At 48.8% G+C, this 23,727-nt stretch overlaps 1 protein-coding gene across 3 annotated transcripts in view; it reads right to left on the reverse strand.

Annotated features, from left to right (window-relative positions):
• Nucleotides 1-23,325, reverse strand: part of MGC86483 (uncharacterized protein) — a 54,319-nt gene extending 30,994 nt beyond the window's left edge. For 2 of the 3 annotated variants that reach the window (XR_004222622.1, XM_031901503.1), the window contains exons 1-2: nt 22,860-23,325; nt 943-1,021 (exon numbers count right to left, since the gene is read on the reverse strand). Coding sequence is in view for 2 of the 3 variants with exons in the window: in XM_031901503.1 (XP_031757363.1) it covers nt 943-1,021; nt 22,860-22,928 (148 nt within the window). In the remaining variant the exon portion in view is untranslated. 3 annotated transcript variants of the gene reach the window in all.
• Nucleotides 23,326-23,727: the final 402 nt, after the last annotated feature.

A 23,727-nucleotide genomic window follows, 5' to 3' on the forward strand; every position in this document is an offset into this window, starting at 1 on the left:
GGTATCACTCATATGCCTTGGTACGGCTCATATGCCTGGGTATCGCTCATATGCCTGGCTGGGTATGGCTCATATGCCTGGGTATGGCTCATATGCCAGCTGGATGGGTCAGGGTGTGTGTCCTAATCACATACGATGCAGATATTGATGTTCTGAGACAATATGCAATTGGTCTTCATTTTTTATGTTTTGTCAGTAATTTAGCTTTTTGCTCAGCAGCTCTCCAGCTATCTGGTTGCTAGGGTCTTATTTACCCTAGTAGTCAGGCAGTGGTTTAAAGAGATAGGAATATGAATAGTAGAGGGCCTGCATAGACAGATAAGGAATAACAATTGTGGCTGTGGGATAGCAGGTATAGTAGGGAGAGATGGTGCCTATAGTAGCAGTGGGGGGGATAATAGCCTCTGGGAAGGGACTGGGGCTGTGGGATAGCAGGTATAGTAGGGAGAGATGGTGCCTATAGTAGCAGTGGGGGGATAATAGCCTCTGGGAAGGGACTGGGGCTGTGGGATAGCAGGTATAGTAGGGAGAGATGGTGCCTATAGTAGCAGTGGGGGGATAATAGCCTCTGGGAAGGGACTGGGGCTGTGGGATAGCAGGTATAGTAGGGAGAGATAAGATTGTAGCCTCACAGAGCAATAGTTGCTGGGTCAGTGACCCCCATTTGAAAGCTGGAAAGAGGCAGAAGAGGAAGGCAAAGAATTAAAAACTATAAAAAGAAAATAATGAAAACCAATTGCAAAGTTGCTAGGAATAGGCCATTCTATAACATATTAAAAGTTAACTCAAAAGTGAATAGCTCTGAAGAGTGCAAATGTAACACACTGAGTGGGTCAAAATATAAATTATTATTATACCCTGTCCACTCATTGTATCATATGTGTGTTACTGCCATCTTGTCATCTCTTCCTTTAGTTCCACAGAACAACCCCCCCCCCTTACCTTTGTCTATCTGAGCGAGTTCCTGATTTTCACCTTCAGAATCATCACTGTCGTCCTCATCACTGGGGGAATATGGGATCTAGGGAAACAAGGAGTTCTTACCATGTCTTATAGGATAGGCTCACCCCAAAACTAGTGCAAAAATATAACAAGGATTGCTACTATAGGCACCATCTCTCCCTACTATACCTGCTATCCCACAGCCCCAGTCCCTTCCCAGAGGCTATTATCCCCCCACTGCTACTATAGGCACCATCTCTCCCTACTATACCTGCTATCCCACAGCCCCAGTCCCTTCCCAGAGGCTATTATCCCTCTGCTACTATAGGCACCATCTCTCCCTACTATACCTGCTATCCCACAGCCCCAGTCCCTTCCCAGAGGCTATTATCCCCCCACTGCTACTATAGGCACCATCTCTCCCTACTATACCTGCTATCCCACAGCCCCAGTCCCTTCCCAGAGGCTATTATCCCCCCACTGCTACTATAGGCACCATCTCTCCCTACTATACCTGCTATCCCACAGCCCCAGTCCCTTCCCAGAGGCTATTATCCCACTGCTACTATAGGCACCATCTCTCCCTACTATACCTGCTATCCCACAGCCCCAGTCCCTTCCCAGAGGCTATTATCCCCCCACTGCTACTATAGGCACCATCTCTCCCTACTATACCTGCTATCCCACAGCCCCAGTCCCTTCCCAGAGGCTATTATCCCCCCACTGCTACTATAGGCACCATCTCTCCCTACTATACCTGCTATCCCACAGCCCCAGTCCCTTCCCAGAGGCTATTATCCCCCACTGCTACTATAGGCACCATCTCTCCCTACTATACCTGCTATCCCACAGCCCCAGTCCCTTCCCAGAGGCTATTATCCCCCCACTGCTACTATAGGCACCATCTCTCCCTACTATACCTGCTATCCCACAGCCCCAGTCCCTTCCCAGAGGCTATTATCCCCCCACTGCTACTATAGGCACCATCTCTCCCTACTATAGCTTTATGCAGAGCAGTGTTGTTCTTGCCAGGAAACATAACAGAGGAATCTATAGGGTTTAGTGAGAGCCACAATACCAAACTCACAGTCCTTTCGCCTACACTCGGTTCCATAAAACATAATCACTGAGTAACAGTGAAACCATGAGATTTACAGCTGAGAAACCATCAGCGAGTGTATTTGTGCCCCATCCTGCCGACTCTGCAGAAACGTAAGTACAGACTGAGCGCTGGGGGCCCGTATTTACCTGGTACAGGAACCCAGAGGTTGGTTTCGCTGCCGGAACAGTAATACCGAAACACAACTGTCATCTCTCCCACTCATTGCGGAACCCACAAAGCATAAATACGGCAGATACAACATAAGGTCAATACTAACTGCCCTAAATCTTACTAACTGCCCTAAATCAGTCTGTGCCATCTCCGGCTCCATTTATTGGCCACATTCTTTATTGGAGTCTCAGGGTGGTGAGGGCAGTTAGGGAATTGGTCTTATTTATTTTATTATTTTGCTCTTGAAACAGAAGGATTTGGTTTAGGATTTTGCTTTAGTTCAGCTACAGTATTGCTTATGTGCTACTATTCTTTTAATTATTTGTCTTCCTCTTCTGACTTTTTCCGACTTTCAAATGGGGGTCACTGACCCCGGCAGCCAAAACAACTATTGCTCTGTGGGGCTCCAATGTTATTGTTACTTTATATTACTCATCTTTCTATTTACACCCTTCCTTATTCATATTCTTGTCCCTGCCTTGTTGCTGGGTTAAATCGGACCCTAGCAACCAGATCGCTGGCGAAATTCCAAACTGGAGAGCTGCTGAACAAAAAAGCAAAATCATTCGAAAACTGCATGTAATAAAAAAAATAAAGACCAATTGCAAATTGTCTCCGAATACTAAAAGGTTAATTTGAAGGTGAACAACCCCTTTAAGACTGTCAAAAGTTCTTAGGTGATAGGGTGGGGGGGTTAAAGCACGGAGCAACTCTGTTTTTACTAAATTAACCCTTAGTATCCCTGTAAGGAAACAGTATAGGTGCCAGGAACCAGAGACTTGGAGGCTGGATCCTTTCCGTAAGTCAGAACCTCTCAGCATTGGACTCTGTTCTGCAGATCCTGACAGGTGACCCCCCCCCAGGCTCCTCCCCCCCCCCCCCCCCCCGCAGTAGGACAAGCTTGTGCAGCCCAGGAATGTTAGACAAGACTCAGGCATTTTAAGACCTGTGAATCTCAGGCTTTATGCACAGAAATACACTTCAGGTTATGGTCTTGCCCACAGGTGAATTGAAGGGAAACTTGACCCAAGTTATAAAAAAAAAAAATATTTTGGGGCCCACCAGGTTATTCCCAGTGCCCCACTGGCCCAGTCCTACCCTATTGTTGGGTGATGATGGGCAGGCTGCCATCAGAAGTTAAGGGGCCCCAGTTAGTAAAGACCTTCCCCCCAATTATTAAGCCGGCCATACACGCACCGATAATATCACATGAAACCTCGTTTCGTACGATATTCGTTGTGTTTATGGCGGCTTGACGAGGTGGCCAATATCGCAACAGCCTGTGGATATCGGTCGACTTATCGATTGGCCAGGTTAAAAGATTTTGATCAAAACCTACGTTCAGGGCTGAATCAGCAGAAGGAGGTAGAATTTCTATCGTTTCTACCCCCATATCTGACAATTCAGCCCTGAACGTCAGTGGAGGGTTTGAAATTGCTACGGGATTGAGATTGCTACGTGTATGGCTACCTTTAAGGTCAGGGTTGGACTGGGCCCGCGAGATACCGGGAGAAATCCTGGTGGCACAGACCCCACCCTTGCCGGCGCTCCCCCTGCCCGACCGCTCCTCCCCTGACGCATTAAATTACGCACTCGGGGGAGGACGTCAGGTGGGGGGCCCTGCGAGGGGGGGGGTTAGGGGACACGCCCGGCGGGAGCCCCGATGGACCCTTCACCCCCCCCCAGTCCGACCATGTTTAAGGTGGCCATACACGGGCCGATTCTAGCTGCCAATATCGGTCCCTTAGACCGACTCAGCAGCTTATTGGCTCGTTGATGCAGTTCCCGAACCGACTGCGCCTATACCCATAGTTCTAATTCGGTCGTTTGGCCCCAGGGCCAAATGACCAAATTAGCCTGAATTAACCCGATATTGCCCACCCATAGGTGGGGATATTGGTAGAAGATCTTAGCGTGTATGGCCAGCTTTAGTCTATTGGTTGAGTCCCTGGGCAGGGGGCCCTGCCAGCAAGTAGAACGGCACCCCAGAATATTAAAAATGCCCCTGATCCTGCCCAGCTATGGGTATAGTATCCTATACATGACTTGGGCTCAAGCCCTTGATGTTCAGCTCTTCAGGGGAATTTTAGTGTGACACTCGGTGGGGGGGTCAGACGAGGGGTGCCAGTGTGGCCCTGGTATAATACTCCCCCGGGTTCTGTTAATAAATCACTCATTGTACCTGGGAACAGTTTCCTGGAAATAAAAAAGCCTCTAGGAGAAATGAAAGCAATTCCATTGCGTTATAATTGGCACCGGACAATACGCCGCTCATTCCAGGAATGGAACGCCAGGGCTTCCCGAGAGAGGGATTGTGGGGCATAGAAGCCATTGTGCCCACTGAGCCGGAGTCAGACAGCGCCCCTGGCAATGCCACGTCCTTTCTACCACCGTTCATCCTTAATGGACCGGGGCAGATATCCCAGCCGTTGGGTTAGGGTAGTTATAAGGGTAACACAGGAATCTTAGGGTAAGTATATAACATACTGGGTTTGGATGATGCTGGCAGGACAAATTCTTTCACCCAAGTTATTGATGAGACCCCCGAAGGCAGCTTGGCTTTCCCATATTCTCAGTACATGTTCCATATACAGGTATCCTGATCTTCTAGCAATGCCAGAAGCCCACCCCCAGGCGACAGGTATTGAGCCTTCTTGAGCCCCATTGGGGCCTTCACCCATTGATTTGGTTATACTAACAGGTCCTAATACCTACAGTATCTGCCTTATGGGGATTATACTTACAGGTCCTAATACCTACAGTATCTGCCTTATGGGGGTTATACTTACAGGCCCTAATACCTACAGTATCTGCCTTATGGGGGTTATACTTACAGGCCCTAATACCTACAGTATCTGCCTTATTGGGGTTATACTTACAGGCCCTAATACCTACAGTATCTGCCTTATTGGGGTTATACTTACAGGCCCTAATACCTACAGCATCTGCCTTATGGGGGTTATACTAACAGGTCCTAATACCTACAGTATCTGCCCTATGGGGGTTATACTAACAGGTCCTAATACCTACAGTATCTGCCCTATGGGGGTTATACCGACTGTACAGGGGCCAATACCTACAGCATCTGCCCTATGGGGGTTATACCGACTGTACAGGGGCCAATACCTACAGTATCTGCCCTATGGGGGTTATACTTACAGGCCCTAATACCTACAGTATCTGCCTTATGGGGGTTATACTTACAGGCCCTAATACCTACAGTATCTGCCTTATGGGGGTTATACTTACAGGCCCTAATACCTACAGTATCTGCCTTATGGGGGTTATACTTACAGGCCCTAATACCTACAGTATCTGCCTTATGGGGGTTATACTTACAGGCCCTAATACCTACAGTATCTGCCTTATGGGGGTTATACTAACAGGTTCTAATACCTACAGTATCTGCCCTATGGGGGTTATACCAACTGTACAGGGGCCAATACCTACAGCATCTGCCCTATGGGGGTTATACTGACTGTACAGGGGCCAATACCTACAGTATCTGCCTTATGGGGGTTATACTAACAGGTCCTAATACCTACAGTATCTGCCTTATGGGGGTTATACTAACAGGTCCTAATACCTACAGCATCTGCCTTATGGGGGTTATACTAACAGGTCCTAATACCTACAGTATCTGCCTTATGGGGGTTATACTAACAGGTCCTAATACCTACAGTATCTGCCTTATGGGGGTTATACTAACAGGTCCTAATACCTACAGTATCTGCCTTATGGGGGTTATACTAACAGGTCCTAATACCTACAGTATCTGCCTTATGGGGGTTATACTAACAGGTCCTAATACCTACAGCATCTGCCTTATGGGGGTTATACTAACAGGTCCTAATACCTACAGTATCTGCCCTATGGGGGTTATACCGACTGCACAAGGGCCAATACCTATAATTATACAACATCTTTAACTTGGGGGTTAGTCTTATATATTGTAATGCATAAAACATCTTTAGATCCAACATCTGTGTAATCCAACAAACAAATGTGCAAACTGGTTTGGAGGGGTAATGCACAAAGCTGGGGGTCACACACAAATGAACCAACCTGCGCCAATCAGTTGTGCACAAAATATTAAAGGGGACCTGTCACCTTAAGAAATAACTCCAAATTATTTTCTGTTGTGTTGGTCAAGCAAAATAAACTTTATTTACACTATATAAATAATATACATCTTGTTTCCTTCAGTCTCGGAATTACACAATCAGAGCAAGCAGGCAGCCGCCATTTTGTGGCCACTGTTATTAAGGCAAAGCTTTGTATCACCCCAAAATCTTGTTTATGGGCCAAAATGGGGGCCCTGATGCCCATGCACTGACTATGCACTTCCAAAACATGCTGCCCATATATTAATATCCCACCTAAAGTGGGTGCTATTGGGCTGATCCAATCGTTTGGCCCCAGGGCCAGGACTGCATTAATGAGCCAGTCCTTGATCTGGCGGGAAAATCAAACCTGCCCAACCAACATCTGCCCCATTGGTCTGAAGGGGCCACAGGGGAAACAAAATGTCGCCTGTAGCATCTGAATTAAAGCTCTCCGAGACGTGAGACAGGGAAGCAGGGACTGAGGGACTGAATCCGTAACCGAGTCGGTATGAGATCCCTTTAATTCCTCCTTAATGGCAACAATCCCGGGGCTTCTGTAGTCGAGTCATAACGAGCAGCTCTGAATACCAAATAGGGCGAATGGATTCTGAAATATGGCACCGAGCGGAAGCGATTTACAGTCGGCAGCTCCAGTTTGGCACGGACTCAGCACATCTGCATGTGGCGTTTGGCAACTTGACTGCATTACATTTCCTTACGTAGCCTATAGCAGCCCATAACGGCCCATAACGGCCCATAACAGCCCGTAGCGGCCCATAGCAGCCCATAACAGCCCATAGCAGCCCATAACGGCCCATAACAGCCCGTAGCGGCCCATAGCAGCCCATAGCAGCCCATAGCAGCCCATAGCGGCCCGTAGCGGCCCGTAGCGGCCCGTAGCGGCCCATAGCAGCCCATAGCAGCCCATAGCAGCCCATAACGGCCCGTAGCGGCCCGTAGCGGCCCGTAGCGGCCCATAGCAGCCCATAGCAGCCCATAGCAGCCCATAACAGCCCATAGCAGCCCATAACAGCCCATAGCAGCCCATAGCAGCCCATAGCAGCCCATAACAGCCCATAGCAGCCCATAGCAGCCCGTAGCGGCCCATAGCAGCCCATAGCAGCCCATAGCAGCCCATAACAGCCCATAGCAGCCCATAACAGCCCATAGCAGCCCATAGCAGCCCATAGCGGCCCATAACAGCCCATAGCAGGCAAGCAAGGAGGTGTGTGCAGGGGGGCGGGGTTGCAAGCAAGGAGGTGTGTGCAGGGGGGCGGGGTTGCAAGCAAGGAGGTGTGTGCAGGGGGCGGGGTTGCAAGCAAGGAGGAGTGTGCAGGGGGGCGGGGTTGCAAGCAAGGAGGTGTGTGCAGGGGGCCCACCCTGGATTTTGAGCTGGGCAGTCCTGTTTTTACATGGGCTATCTGGTCCAGAACTGCCTGTCCGGGTTTCAGAGTTCTGAAACCCATTTAAAACTCTGCCAATATGATCCCCATATTGGGCCAATCACTGCTTTTAATGTCACTGCCCCACTCATTACTCAACAACCCGCCAAGAGAAGAGGAAAGATGGCACCCCTAGTCAGCAGCCAATGAGGGCCAGGCACCACACCTGTGTACCCACCAACCCTTTCTGTTGACCCACAGGTGCTTTTATAAAAAATACCGCCCTGCCTTTGGGCGACACTTGGCCATATCAGCCAACTGCCAGTCAGTTGGTCATCGGACAGGGGTCCCCCAACTCCTTAACATTGCGTATGAGGAGACATAGTGTAACGGTAAATTTGCCAAGAGCTGCAAGAGAAATAATGGAGTTTATTAGCCCCGCGCTGGGGCCGCTCCTGCACGAACGTATTAGCTCAGTTATATATTAAGAGTAATGAAACGCTCATTTTATCACCTGCCTCAGTCCTTGAATAAACCCACACACAGGGCCCTCATTCACCTGCAGTAAATATTTGTCTCCATGGCAGCCGGGGGCCCCACAGCCCAATAGCTAATCCCTGTAGCCGGCTCCTGGTTATTATACAAGGTTAATGATCCCAATTTAGTGAAGTGCGATGAGAGATTTCCTTAAAGAGAATCCCAGTTCCCACAGCATGGAAGCCGGCAGGTCGTGGGCACTGGGAGAGGGGGCTAGAGCGACGGCATCATGTTGGCGCGTTACTCGAGGGGAACACCTTGAGCGGAGCTGGGCACGACTACTCCCTGCCAACGCGGGGGCCCTAAATAACAAACTGTCACCGTGATTTTTCCATAGTTACATGGAAACGGCTAATAATTGTAATGTGTTTCCATTTCTGCCCTACCAGCTATCCGGGCCCTGCTACACGGCAAGCACATGTGGAATCTTATATGTTCCCTCTCACACGCTTATAGATCAACTGGATCCTAATGATAATGGCACCATATTGATGTGCAGTTCACAGGGAAACTAGATTGTAAGCTCTTGTGGTGCAGGGAGTGATGTGAATGGTTTAGGGTTTTAGTTCTCCATTAACAGCATCCTCTTGTACTATTCCTGACCCAAGGTTTCCAGCAGATCCTTATTCTCCTATCAGCCAATAGGAGAAGGTTGGAAAATCAGGAAGGTTGGAAAATTGGGTGAGGAGCATAAGGGGGGTTTTCAGCCTTCCCAGTTGATATCTGACCACACTTTTGTCAACGAGACCCTCGTGGGACAACATATAAATAGCTATAAGTTGAAAATTATGGTATAAAGGGTTACTGTTGTACTGGTACCATCTAGCCCTGCAGATACCATCTTGCCCTAATGAGCCTGTATAGCCAACCTGTACCATTGCCATCTTGACATACTGTCTTCACTCTTCCTTGCTGTCACCATCTTGCCCACTGTCTCTGACCTATCCTACTCTCACCAACTTGACCTTCTGCCGCCATCTTGCCCCTCTATCTCTGACCTATTCTACTCTCACCAACTTGACCTTCTGCCACCATCTTGCCCCTCTATCTCTGACCTATCCTACTCTCACCAACTTGACCTACTGCCGCCATCTTGCCCCTCTATCTCTGACCTATCCTACTCTCACCAACTTGACCTACTGCCGCCATCTTGCCCCTCTATCTCTGACCTATCCTACTCTTACCAACTTGACCTACTGCCGCCATCTTGCCCCTCTATCTCTGACCTATCCTACTCTCACCAACTTGACCTACTGCCGCCATCTTGCCCCTTTATCTCTGACCTATCCTACTCTCACCAACTTGACCTACTGCCGCCATCTTGCCCCTCTATCTCTGACCTATCCTACTCTCACCAACTTGACCTTCTGCCGCCATCTTGCCCCTCTATCTCTGACCTATCCTACTCTCACCAACTTGACCTACTGCCGCCATCCTGCCCGTCTATCTCTGACCTATCCTACTCTCACCAACTTGACCTACTGCCGCCATCTTGCCCCTCTATCTCTGACCTATCCTACTCTCACCAACTTGACCTACTGCCGCCATCTTGCCCCTCTATCTCTGACCTATCCTACTCTCACCAACTTGACCTACTTCCGCCATCTTGCCCCTCTATCTCTGACCTATCCTACTCTTACCAACTTGACCTACTGCCGCCATCTTGCCCCTCTATCTCTGACCTATCCTACTCTCACCAACTTGACCTCCTGCCGCCATCTTGCCCTTCTATCTCTGACCTATCCTACTCTCACCAACTTGACCTTCTGCCACCATCTTGCCCCTCTATCTCTGACCTATCCTACTCTCACCAACTTGACCTTCTGCCGCCATCTTGCCCCTCTATCTCTGACCTATCCTACTCTCACCAACTTGACCTACTGCCACCATCTTGCCCCTCTATATCTGACCTATCCTACTTTTACCAACTTGACCAACTGCCGCCATCTTGCCCTTCTATCTCTGACCTATCCTACTCTCACCAACTTGACCTACTGCCACCATCTTGCCCCTCTATATCTGACCTATCCTACTTTTACCAACTTGACCTTCTGCCACCATCTTGCCCTTCTATCTCTGACCTATCCTACTCTCACCAACTTGACCTTCTGCCACCATCTTGCCCCTCTATCTCTGACCTATCCTACTCTCACCAACTTGACCAACTGCCGCCATCTTGCCCTTCTATATCTGCATTCCTATCACCAAGTCCAGAGACCACTCTTCCTACCTTCAAAAATGTGTAGCCCATGGTAATTACCCTTATCTGCAACCCCTAAACACAACTCTAAAGCAAAGGCCAACTATCCAGACATATGTGAGCGGCAGACATGGGCTATAGCATTGTGCAGCGACCGTGCCAATATAAAAGCCCAGTGCCGTCTGTAGGGCAGCACCAATAAGCACAAGGAACAAGGGGGCATTGTTAGAAGCTGAAGAGACAATAGCGGGTCAGTAAAGGGTAACATTCTGTCATAGGCCAAGGTCAGTCACACGCTAGTGTATCTAATGAATACAGTGCTGTTTATGGCGGTTTGTTGGTTTTACCTTATTTAACTTTTTGATTTGCAGCTTTTACATTTTTAATCAGAGTGATTATGGGATGAGAGAAAAATAAACACTAACAAAGATCATTGGCAAAGTTGCATACATTTTCTTCAAACAAGTTTACAAAAATGTATATGTTTATCTTCCCCTTTAAATCATAAGCATAGCTATTCCCCAGGGGTTGTAGTATAAGGATATTGAATTTGCGTTGTTCATTGGAAATTTTGGGGTAATTTGATAAGAAAAACATATCCCATGGTTTGTCCTGTGAAACCTCCACTGAAGTCTATAGGAAAAATCTGTGTGAATTAGGAAATTAGTTTTCCTCATTAAATTAAATGTGGCTCCTCCATATCTGTATACAGAACAAACACTGAGCCCAGTCTGATGCTAAAATACTAAAATTACCCACGGGAGCTGCTATACTGCTTGCCTTGGCAACAGAGCTTGCATTTACAAGAAAACACCCCTGTGGTTATGAAGAAAGCTGTCTTTAATATAAGGCAAACAATATGGCAGCTCTCCCACACAGTATACATATATTTATATAAACTTGGAGTGAAAATTTTCCTGGAAATGATTTATTCCAGACAATGTTGCAGATGGAGCAGCCGACCCGTTAATATTCTGTTGGTTTTGGAGCTTATTTTGACCTCTGTCCTGTTTGACTTCAACCCAATAAACAAGGATCTGTTTGTGTAAAGCAGTGATTTAATAATATCTAAGCGCCCCTATAAACCTTTATCCTCTCCCCAACAGTCATTTCCTGAAAAGCAGCATCAGAATAAACAGGCACTTTGTAAAGCAGCGGGTCACATCCGGGGCCACAAATCATGGGAAAGTCTCTATATAAATAGATAGTGTTTTTATACAGGGAGCTGGGATCTAGGGGAGTTTCAGCTCCACTTTTATATCCATTTTGTTTAACTGCATATGTTTTATTATAATTCCAGGGGTACCCAGGGCACAAATAAGCACTCACCCCAAATCCCCCCCTAACTGGCCTTCAGGCTGGGCCCCCTTAGCCCATAACAAGGTTACAGATATATAGAAACATTGGGGTAACAGTCACCCCGCTATAGTTCCAGGGGTACCCAGGGGCAAAATAAGCACTCACCCCAAATCCCCCCCTAAATGGCCTTCAGGCTGGGCCCCCTTAGCCCATAACAAGGTTACAGATATATAGAAACATTGGGGTAACAGTCACCCCGCTTATAGTTCCAGGGGTACCCAGGGCACAAATAAGCACTCACCCCAAATCCCCCCCTAACTGGCCTTCAGGCTGGGCCCCCTTAGCCCATAACAAGGTTACAGATATATAGGGTAACATTGGGGTAACAGTCACCCTGCTATAGTTCCAGGGGTACCCAGGGCACAAATAAGCACTCACCCCAAATCCCCCCCTAAATGGCCTTCAGGCTGGGCCCCTTAGCCCATAACAAGGTTACAGATATATAGAAACATTGGGGTAACAGTCACCCCGCTATAGTTCCAGGGGTACCCAGGGCACAATAAGCACTCACCCCAAATCCCCCCCTAACTGGCCTTCAGGCTGGGCCCCTTAGTCCATAACAAGGTTACAGATATATAGGGTAACATTGGGGTAACAGTCACCCTGCTATAGTTCCAGGGGTACCCAGGGCACAAATAAGCACTCACCCCAAATCCCCCCCTAACTGGCCTTCAGTCTGGGCCCCCTTAGCCCATAACAAGGTTACAGATATATAGAAACATTGGGGTAACAGTCACCCCGCTATAGTTCCGGGGGTACCCAGGGTAAAAATAAGCACTCACCCCAAATCCCCCCCTAACTGGCCTTCAGGCTGGGCCCCCTTAGCCCATAACAAGGTTACAGATATATAGAAACATTGGGGTAACAGTCACCCCGCTATAGTTCCAGGGGTACCCAGGGCACAAATAAGCACTCACCCCAAAATCCCCCCCCTAACTGGCCTTCAGGCTGGGCCCCCTTAGCCCATAACAAGGTTACAGATATATAGAAACATTGGGGTAACAGTCACCCCGCTATAGTTCCAGGGGTACCCAGGGCACAAATAAGCACTCACCCCAAATCCCCCCCTAACTGGCCTTCAGGCTGGGCCCCCTTAGCCCATAACAAGCGTTACAGATATATAGAAACATTGGGGTAACAGTCACCCCGCTATAGTTCCAGGGGTACCCAGGGCACAAATAAGCACTCACCCCAAATCCCCCCCCTAACTGGCCTTCAGGCTGGGCCCCCTTAGCCCATAACAAGGTTACAGATATATAGAAACATTGGGGTAACAGTCACCCCGCTATAGTTCCGGGGGTACCCAGGGTAAAAATAAGCACTCACCCCAAATCCCCCCCTAACTGGCCTTCAGGCTGGGCCCCCTTAGCCCATAACAAGGTTACAGATATATAGAAACATTGGGGTAACAGTCACCCCGCTATAGTTCCAGGGGTACCCAGGGCACAAATAAGCACTCACCCCAATCCCCCCCCTAACTGGCCTTCAGGCTGGGCCCCCTTAGCCCATAACAAGGTTACAGATATATAGAAACATTGGGGTAACAGTCACCCCGCTATAGTTCCAGGGGTACCCAGGGCACAAATAAGCACTCACCCCAAATCCCCCCTAACTGGCCTTCAGGCTGGGCCCCCTTAGCCCATAACAAGGTTACAGATATATAGAAACATTGGGGTAACAGTCACCCCGCTATAGTTCCAGGGGTACCCAGGGCACAAATAAGCACTCACCCCAAATCCCCCCCCCTAACTGGCCTTCAGGCTGGGCCCCCTTAGCCCATAACAAGGTTACAGATATATAGAAACATTGGGGTAACAGTCACCCCGCTATAGTTCCAGGGGTACCCAGGGCACAAATAAGCACTCACCCCAAATCCCCCCCTAACTGGCCTTCAGGCTGGGCCCCCTTAGCCCATAACAAGGTTACAGATATATAGAAATATTGGGGTAATATCAGTGCCAATTCTGGGGCTTCATTTTTAATTTCTTATATTTTATTTGCCTTTTGCCTGTTTCCAGCTTTCAAAGGGGGTCACAGACCCCCGGAACATGCCAGCACTTGGGAGAGGGTGCTGCTAAAAACAAACCCTTTCTTTAACCCTTTGCCTGCCTTCTACCCTGTCAGCAAAGGGTTAACAGCCTGTTGAAAGAGCACAGCAGATTGCTAGACAGGGGAAGGGTTAATAACGCAGCAGGGCACGAGAGGAAACTCTCTAATACAGAGAGGCCGGCAGATCTTGGAGCAGCTCCTCAGTTTACTTTCCCTTGATGAATGAATTTCCTACTAAATGCAGCTGTATTTGCTTTCCGGCTCATCAAGGCGCCCTGTCATTAACAACAAAGTGCTTTTTCCACCTCTACTAAATACAGCTACTAAATAGCTATTTAGTTGCTATTGGACTCTAATACATTCAGAGATTGCCATGATATAACTATGGATATTGCACCACTGGAGCTTACAATCTAATGGCCCTACAATAGTGAAACATCTATAACTCAGCCTGCAGCCTTGTGCCTTTATATGGGCACAGAACCCCTCAGTGACTGCTAATATCCTTATCATTTACAGTAGGGGGTACATTATCCCTTATAATACATGAGTGATACTCAGAGTTCCCTGTATAACTCAGCCTGCAGCCTTGTGCCTTTATATGGGGGGCACAGAACCCCTCAGTGACTGCTAATATCCTTATCATTTACAGTAGGGGGTACATTATCCCTTATAATACATGAGTGATACTCAGAGTTCCCTGTATAACTCAGCCTGCAGCCTTGTGCCTTTATATGGGGGGCACAGAACCCCTCAGTGACTGCTAATATCCTTATCATTTACAGTAGGGGGTACATTATCCCTTATAATACATGAGTGATACTCAGAGTTCCCTGTATAACTCAGCCTGCAGCCTTGTGCTTTATATGGGGGCACAGAACCCCTCAGTGACTGCTAATATCCTTATCATTTACAGTAGGGGGTACATTATCCCTTATAATACATGAGTGATACTCAGAGTTCCCTGTATAACTCAGCCTGCAGCCTTGTGCCTTTATATGGGGGGCACAGAACCCCTCAGTGACTGCTAATATCCTTATCATTTACAGTAGGGGGTACATTATCCCTTATAATACATGAGTGATACTCAGAGTTCCCTGTATAACTCAGCCTGCAGCCTTGTGCCTTTATATGGGCACAGAACCCCTCAGTGACTGCTAATATCCTTATCATTTACAGTAGGGGGTACATTATCCCTTATAATACATGAGTGATACTCAGATAGTGCAGATTTGCTACTCAGGTACAATATTACTCTGACGTTTCCCATCTCTCAGGAGTCTGTCAGTTGCTGGGGAAAGTATCTGGGGTCCCTGAGTATCCAGAAGGGCCCCTGAGAGTCCCTGGTAAGTGCAAGAATGCAGAACCTCCCTAATCAGCAGTTCAGATCCTTTCAAAGGGCTCCAGTCAGCCACAAAGTCACGAGGTTCCTGCGCCAGTGCATTCAGCCTACCTGCACGTCTGTCTCTCACTAAAGCATTGCATTTAAAGGGATATTGGCAACTAAACTACACGTAAATGGAATTTAACATTTTATTCTTGAACCAACAAATGTATTTGTAGCTGTAATATTGGTGTGTAGGCGCCATCTCAGTGCCTTGTGCCTGAGTCTGAGCTTTCAGCCAGCGCTACCCATTAGAACTGCTTTCAGCTAACCTATTGTTTCTCCTACTCCCATGTAACTGGAGGAGTCCCAAGCCGGACTTGGATTTCTTACTATTGAGTGCTATTCTGATACCTACTGGGAGCTGCTATCTTGCTCCCTTCCCATTGTTCTGCTGATCGGCTGCTGGGGGTGAGAGGGGGGGGGATATCACTCCAACTTGCAGCGCAGCAGTAAAGTGTGCCTGAGTCTGAGCTTTCAGCCAGCGCTACACATTAGAACTGCTTTCAGCTAACCTATTGTTTCTCCTACTCCCATGTAAACTGGAGGAGTCCCAAGCCGGACTTGGATTTCTTACTATTGAGTGCTATTCTGATACCTACTGGGAGCTGCTATCTTGCTCCCTTCCCATTGTTCTGCTGATCGGCTGCTGGGGGTGAGAGGGGGGGGGATATCACTCCAACTTGCAGCGCAGCAGTAAAGTGTGCCTGAGTCTGAGCTTTCAGCCAGCGCTACACATTAGAACTGCTTTCAGCTAACCTATTGTTTCTCCTACTCCCATGTAACTGGAGGAGTCCCAAGCCGGACTTGGATTTCTTACTATTGAGTGCTATTCTGATACCTACTGGGAGCTGCTATCTTGCTCCCTTCCCATTGTTCTGCTGATCGGCTGCTGGGGGTGAGGGGGGGGGGTATCACTCCAACTTGCAGCGCAGCAGTAAAGTGTGCCTGAGTCTGAGCTTTCAGCCAGCGCTACACATTAGAACTGCTTTCAGCTAACCTATTGTTTCTCCTACTCCCATGTAACTGGAGGAGTCCCAAGCCGGACTTGGATTTCTTACTATTGAGTGCTATTCTGATACCTACTGGGAGCTGCTATCTTGCTCCCTTCCCATTGTTCTGCTGATCGGCTGCTGGGGGTGAGGGGGGGGGGTATCACTCCAACTTGCAGCGCAGCAGTAAAGTGTGAGTGAAGTTTATCAGAGCACAGGTCACGTTGCCTTAGCCGCCCCCTGACAGGCAGTCAGTATACCGGGTACAGTATATGGGAGGGGCAAGATGAGCTTTCGAGGCCAGGATATAACTGGAATCAACTTCCCTTAATAATTAATCCTGAGTAAAACAATAGAGAGATATTTTCTCTTTAATAATACATTAGGCTTTTGCTACATCTGCCCTTGGCTGCACTACTGCTGGAGACTGGAGCAAGGCTGACAGGGAGTGCTGGGAGTTGCAGTTTACCAGAAACACATGGGTTGGGCCGTCACATGACCATAAAAATGTAAATAAACTTGTATAAATACTAAACTATAATGAGCAAATTATTCTCCTACGCACTCATTATCCCTCTAATTACTTGTTTTTATTGGATTTGTAATGACTGCTATCCAACCTCCAACTCATACTCAAGTGCTTATTTGTGCCCTGGGTACCCCTGGAACTATAGCGGGGTGACTGTTACCCCAATGTTTCTATATATCTGTAACCTTGTTATGGGCTAAGGGGGCCCAGCCTGAAGGCCAGTTAGGGGGGGATTTGGGGTGAGTGCTTATTTGTGCCCTGGGTACCCCTGGAACTATAGCGGGGTGACTGTTACCCCAATGTTTCTATATATCTGTAACCTTGTTATGGGCTAAGGGGGCCCAGCCTGAAGGCCAGTTAGGGGGGATTTGGGGTGAGTGCTTTATTGTGCCCTGGGTACCCCTGGAACTATAGCGGGGTGACTGTTACCCCAATGTTTCTATATATCTGTAACCTTGTTATGGGCTAAGGGGGCCCAGCCTGAAGGCCAGTTAGGGGGATTTGGGGTGAGTGCTTATTTGTGCCCTGGGTACCCCTGGAACTATAGCGGGGTGACTGTTACCCCAATGTTTCTATATATCTGTAACCTTGTTATGGGCTAAGGGGGCCCATCCTGAAGGCCAGTTACGGGGGGATTTGGGGTGAGTGCTTATTTGTGCCCTGGGTACCCCTGGAACTATAGCGGGGTGACTGTTACCCCAATGTTTCTATATATCTATAACCTTGTTATGGGCTAAGGGGGCCCAGCCTGAAGGCCAGTTACGGGGGGATTTGGGGTGAGTGCTTATTTGTGCCCTGGGTACCCCTGGAACTATAGCGGGGTGACTGTTACCCCAATGTTTCTATATATCTGTAACCTTGTTATGGGCTAAGGGGGCCCAGCCTGAAGGCCAGTTAGGGGGGGATTAGGGGTGAGTGCTTATTTGTGCCCTGGGTACCCCTGGAACTATTGCAGGGTGACTGTTACCCCAGTGTTTCTATATTTATACAAAATGAGTTTGCCTAGTAACATATAGCTGTGCCCCTGCTCTTCTGGGACAGGAAAGCAGCATTTGCTAAAAGGAGACCAAAATGCTCTACCAAACCTGAGCTGCCAACCTGCACCCATGTTTCCTTTCCCCCCAAATCCAAGGCCCCACCCACTTACCCAATATTTTGTTAGAATGACGTGATATAACAATGAGTAAAGGCAAAGCACACACAGATCTGGGGGGCATTTCATACTCAGGCAGGGAATGTAGGGGGGCTGCAATACATACAGGGTGGGATTCGTTCCCAGGGAAGGGGGGGGGGGGCTATATACAGATACAGACAATACACTATCGTTATCATTCAGAGGTGAGAAATAGTAGGAAAACCAAAGGGTAAATGAGAAATCAGCCAATTAAGAAATGTGTTTATATGAATCCCTTCAGTGCCGCGTATTAGCCGGGGCCCCGTCACGGGCCGAGGGGTCAGCAAACGAGTTCAGGGAACAATAGGACTTTGTTTCAGATTCCAGATCATTCTCAGGCCACGGCCCAGATCTGAGAAATCCCCCCCCTTCCCCCCAGTCAGTACCAAGGAGAGGGCACTATGGGGCAATAACCTTACACATGGGGCCCATATGACTAACAGACTCCTGGCACAAAGCCCAATACACGGGCCCTGCAGACTGACTGCGAGACCCAAGGGCTCCTTGTAGTGACCGTCAGTCTTCCTTGGATACAACAAACACCCACAATGCCTTGCATGCTTGCTGCCTTCTGCTATATTTGTTTGACAGTCAGAACTGGCAGTGCAGAGAACAGGAAAGGGCAGATAGAACAATGTAATGTGCAATGAATGTATATTGGGAAGCTACTGATAACATTTGTCAATGATGTAATGTATACATTTTGGGTTTACTTCCCCTTTATTTTTCTTTGTTCTATTTTTGTTCGATAATGACTTCTAACGTCTGGAGATACTGAGAGTTCAAGTTAAACAACAGCTGCAAGTTGTGAACACTGGACGTCCCTGGCTTATTCTGTCTCTAGAGACTCCGCCCCTTTCTTCCTACTCGGTATTTATTGGCTCCTTTCCCTATTGTCTTTTCTACATGCGGCTCGGCTTTATAAATAAACAGTAATTATCAGACAATAAATAAAGGAGCAAATTCACAGGTACCAAAATAGCCTGGGGGCAAAGTTTGGGGATCCGGCGGGTCCCGGTTGCACTATGGGGGGAACTGAGCCCAAAAGAACAACAAGTAGAAACTGCATAAAGCTGAAAGCAAGATGGTTCCCTGGCTAACTTATCCCAAGGCTTGGCCACTTACATACAAATAAATAGGCAAGGGGTGTGGCTTACCAGAAAGTGGGATGTGGTTTGACTGATAGGGTGTGTGGCCAAAGGCAGGACTAGAGTGAATTGCAGTGAGGCCTAATATTAATATCTAGAATGCTGGAAGGTATGAAATGAGGAAATATCCAGGGAATGTTCTTTTCACATAATAAACTTCAATATGAAAATATGAAAAGGAGATACAAGCTCCGCCCACAACCTCCAGAGAAAAAGCAGAAGGTTGTAAAGGATTCGGGGTTAATTAAGAGCAGATATAATCCCTAATGTACATTGCTAAAGGCAAACTAATATAAATGTACATCATGAGATATAAATGATAAATACTATTAGAACTGATCTCAGGCTGCTTAGGCCTCGTCTGCCCTACCTACCCCTGGGGACTGGGGCTGTGGGATAGCAGGTATAGTAGGGAGAGATGGTGCCTATAGTAGCAGTGGGGGGATAATAGCCTCTGGGAAGGGACTGGGGCTGTGGGATAGCAGGTATAGTAGGGAGAGATGGTGCCTATAGTAGCAGTGGGGGGATAATAGCCTCTGGGAAGGGACTGGGGCTGTGGGATAGCAGGTATAGTAGGGAGAGATGGTGCCTATAGTAGCAGTGGGGGGATAATAGCCTCTGGGAAGGGACTGGGGCTGTGGATAGCAGGTATAGTAGGGAGAGATGGTGCCTATAGTAGCAGTGGGGGGATAATAGCCTCTGGGAAGGGACTGGGGGCTGTGGGGATATCAGGTATAGTAGGGAGAGATGGTGCCTATAGTAGCAGTGGGGGGATAATAGCCTCTGGGAAGGGACTGGGGCTGTGGGATAGCAGGTATAGTTGGGAGAGATGGTGCCTATAGTAGCAGTGGGGGATAATAGCCTCTGGGAAGGGACTGGGGCTGTGGGATAGCAGGTATAGTAGGGAGAGATGGTGCCTATAGTAGCAGTGGGGGGATAATAGCCTCTGGGAAGGGACTGGGGCTGTGGGATAGCAGGTATAGTAGGGAGAGATGGTGCCTATAGTAGCAGTGGGGGATAATAGCCTCTGGGAAGGGACTGGGGCTGTGGGATAGCAGGTATAGTAGGGAGAGATGGTGGCCTATAGTAGCAGTGGGGGGGGGATAATAGCCTCTGGGAAGGGACTGGGGCTGTGGGATAGCAGGTATAGTAGGGAGAGATGGTGCCTATAGTAGCAGTGGGGGGATAATAGCCTCTGGGAAGGGACTGGGCTGTGGATAGCAGGTATAAGTAGGGAGAGATGGTGCCTATAGTAGCAGTGGGGGGATAATAGCCTCTGGGAAGGGACTGGGGCTGTGGGATATCAGGTATAGTAGGGAGAGATGGTGCCTATAGTAGCAGGGGGGGATAATAGCCTCTGGGAAGGGACTGGGGCTGTGGGATAGCAGGTATAGTAGGGAGAGATGGTGCCTATAGTAGCAGTGGGGGGATAATAGCCTCTGGGAAGGGACTGGGGCTGTGGGATAGCAGGTATAGTAGGGAGAGATGGTGCCTATAGTAGCAGTGGGGGGATAATAGCCTCTGGGAAGGGACTGGGGCTGTGAGAGAGCAGGTATAGTAGGGAGAGATGGTGCCTATAGTAGCAGTGGGGGGATAATAGCCTCTGGGAAGGGACTGGGGCTGTGAGAGAGCAGGTATAGTAGGGAGAGATGGTGCCTATAGTAGCAGTGGGGGGATAATAGCCTCTGGGAAGGGACTGGGCTGTGGGATATTCAGGTATAGTAGGGAGAGATGGTGCCTATAGTAGCAGTGGGGGGATAATAGCCTCTGGGAAGGGACTGGGGCTGTGGGATAGCAGGTATAGTAGGGAGAGATGGTGCCTATAGTAGCAGTGGGGGGATAATAGCCTCTGGGAAGGGACTGGGGCTGTGGGATAGCAGGTATAGTAGGGAGAGATGGTGCCTATAGTAGCAGTGGGGAATAATAGCCTCTGGGAAGGACTGGGGCTGTGGGGATAGCAGGTATGTAGGGAGAGATGGTGCCTATAGTAGCAGTGGGGGGGGGGATAATAGCCTCTGGGAAGGGACTGGGGCTGTGGGATAGCAGGTATAGTAGGGAGAGATGGTGCCTATAGTAGCAGTGGGGGGATAATAGCCTCTGGGAAGGGACTGGGGCTGTGAGAGAGCAGGTATAGTAGGGAGAGATGGTGCCTATAGTAGCAGTGGGGGATAATAGCCTCTGGGAAGGACTGGGGCTGTGGGATATCAGGGTATAGTAGGGAGAGATGGTGCCTATAGTAGCAGTGGGGGGATAATAGCCTCTGGGAAGGGACTGGGGCTGTGGGATAGCAGGTATAGTAGGGAGAGATGGTGCCTATAGTAGCAGTGGGGGATAATAGCCTCTGGAAGGGACTGGGGCTGTGGGATAGCAGGTATAGTAGGGAGAGATGGTGCCTATAGTAGCAGTGGGGGATAATAGCCTCTGGGGAAGGGACTGGGGCTGTGGGGATAGCAGGTATAGTAGGGAGAGATGGTGCCTATAGTAGCAGTGGGGGGGGATAATAGCCTCTGGGAAGGGACTGGGGCTGTGGGATAGCAGGTATAGTAGGGAGAGATGGTGCTATAGTAGCAGTGGGATAATAGCCTCTGGGAAGGGACTGGGGCTGTGGGATAGCAGGTATAGTAGGGAGAGATGGTTGCCTATAGTAGCAGTGGGGGATAATAGCCTCTGGGAAGGGGACTGGGGCTGTGGGATAGCAGGTTATAGTAGGGAGAGATGGTGCCTATAGTAGCAGTGGGGGATAATAGCCTCTGGGAAGGGACTGGGGCTGTGGGATAGCAGGTATAGTAGGGAGAGATGGTGCCATAGTAGCAGTGGGGGGATAATAGCCTCTGGGAAGGGACTGGGGCTGTGGGGATAGCAGGTATAGTAGGGAGAGATGGTGCCTATAGTAGCAGTGGGGGATAATAGACTCTGGGAAGGGACTGGGGCTGTGGGATAGCAGGTATAGTAGGGAGAGATGGTGCCTATAGTAGCAGTGGGGGGATAATAGCCTCTGGGAAGGGACTGGGGGCTGTGGGATAGCAGGTATAGTAGGGAGAGATGGTGCCTATAGTAGCAGTGGGGGGATAATAGCCTCTGGGAAGGGACTGGGGCTGTGGGATAGCAGGTATAGTAGGGAGAGATGGTGCCTATAGTAGCAGTGGGGGGATAATAGCCTCTGGGAAGGGACTGGGGCTGTGGGATAGCAGGTATAGTAGGGAGAGATGGTGCCTATAGTAGCAGTGGGGGGATAATAGCCTCTGGGAAGGGACTGTATATAGTGGGGCCTATCAGAATGAAAGGGTAAATGTATTACTGGGGTTACTATTAAGGCACAGAATACAGAGTGTATAGTAAAGTCTTTTTATTTACATATATTATAGACTCCCAGTGGGGATACAGTAAGTACAGTAAGTACAGTAGGAAGTGCAAGTACAGTAGGTACAGAGATGCATTGTGGCAGTGATACAGGTCACACTGGGCAGTAACATATAAATGACTAAGCAGTATGGCACCACCGTTTGGTAACGAGGGGGGGGAGTTGCAGCAGACGAGGCCTATAGAGGAGGCTCCCGGCTCACAGTCCCCGGCCCTGTTCCTTCCCCTCTCAATGTGCCGTTCTGCCCTGAGCTTTCCATTCCCAGAAGCCTCTCTCCCCATTCCTAGTGCCACGAGCCAAAGGGCTAATTATAGCCCAGGCTGCAATAAACCCGGCGGGCACCCCCAGCCACGTAACCCCCCCCCCTCTCCCCGCACACCAGGCAAGAGCTGGGCCATACGGAAAGTTGCAGTTGGTCGTTACCTTTCGCTGGTAGGGCTGGATCTCGCTCAGGCTCTGGTTCTTCAGCTTCTTGGTCAGAACCTTCAGCATTGTATAAATCCCACCGGCAGTGAAAGGGTTAAACAGGCATTTGCACCAACACACGCGCACACTCACACTCACACTCGCACACAGACTCGGGTTGGAAAATGGGGCCGAATGACAGAATTTCAGGAGTTTTAGGCAAATCGAAGAAAATCAAAATAATAAAAATAAAAAAAAAAAAGCTCCTGTTAAAGGCAAAGCTGAGCCAAAATCTTGCAGAAATTTGTAAAGTTTCACTTTAAATCTGTTGTGGGGGGGGGGGGGCCAAGGGCTTATTCTCCGTTGCTAGGGATTGGTTGGGGTCCCAGGCTCCCGTCCCTGCACCCCCAAACTCACACACGCTCCCTCTCGCTCACACACACACTCACACACTGCTCTCTGCCTTGTAGCAAAGGGAAAGTTGTGCTGCACACACTCCGGCTTCCCATTGGCCGGCACACCAGAACTGTGTCAATTACAGGAGGCGGGGCTTTGGGTTAAAGGGAAACTGATAGCATGCACGTTGCCTTGTAAATCCTGCTCACAGCTCCTTCCCCCACCCTGCCAGGCTCTGGGGAGAGCGCTTTCCTCCCGGCAGCTGCTCCCAACACAAACCCATTGGCCGACCCGGAACTGCCCAAAACTGCCCAAACTGCCCAATACGTTGGTCCATCGCCTATAAGTCCCCATTTGGATGATTGTATTCTATATATCACACACATATATATATATATCACGCATAAACATCTTATATCTATACATATAAACCACCTCTTCCTTGTTGGATTAAAGGGCAACTTAACACAAACACCTTAGTTTGCCAGTT

This window comes from Xenopus tropicalis, chromosome 5 (assembly GCF_000004195.4).
Source record: "Xenopus tropicalis strain Nigerian chromosome 5, UCB_Xtro_10.0, whole genome shotgun sequence".
In the NCBI taxonomy this organism is placed as follows: domain Eukaryota; kingdom Metazoa; phylum Chordata; class Amphibia; order Anura; family Pipidae; genus Xenopus; species Xenopus tropicalis.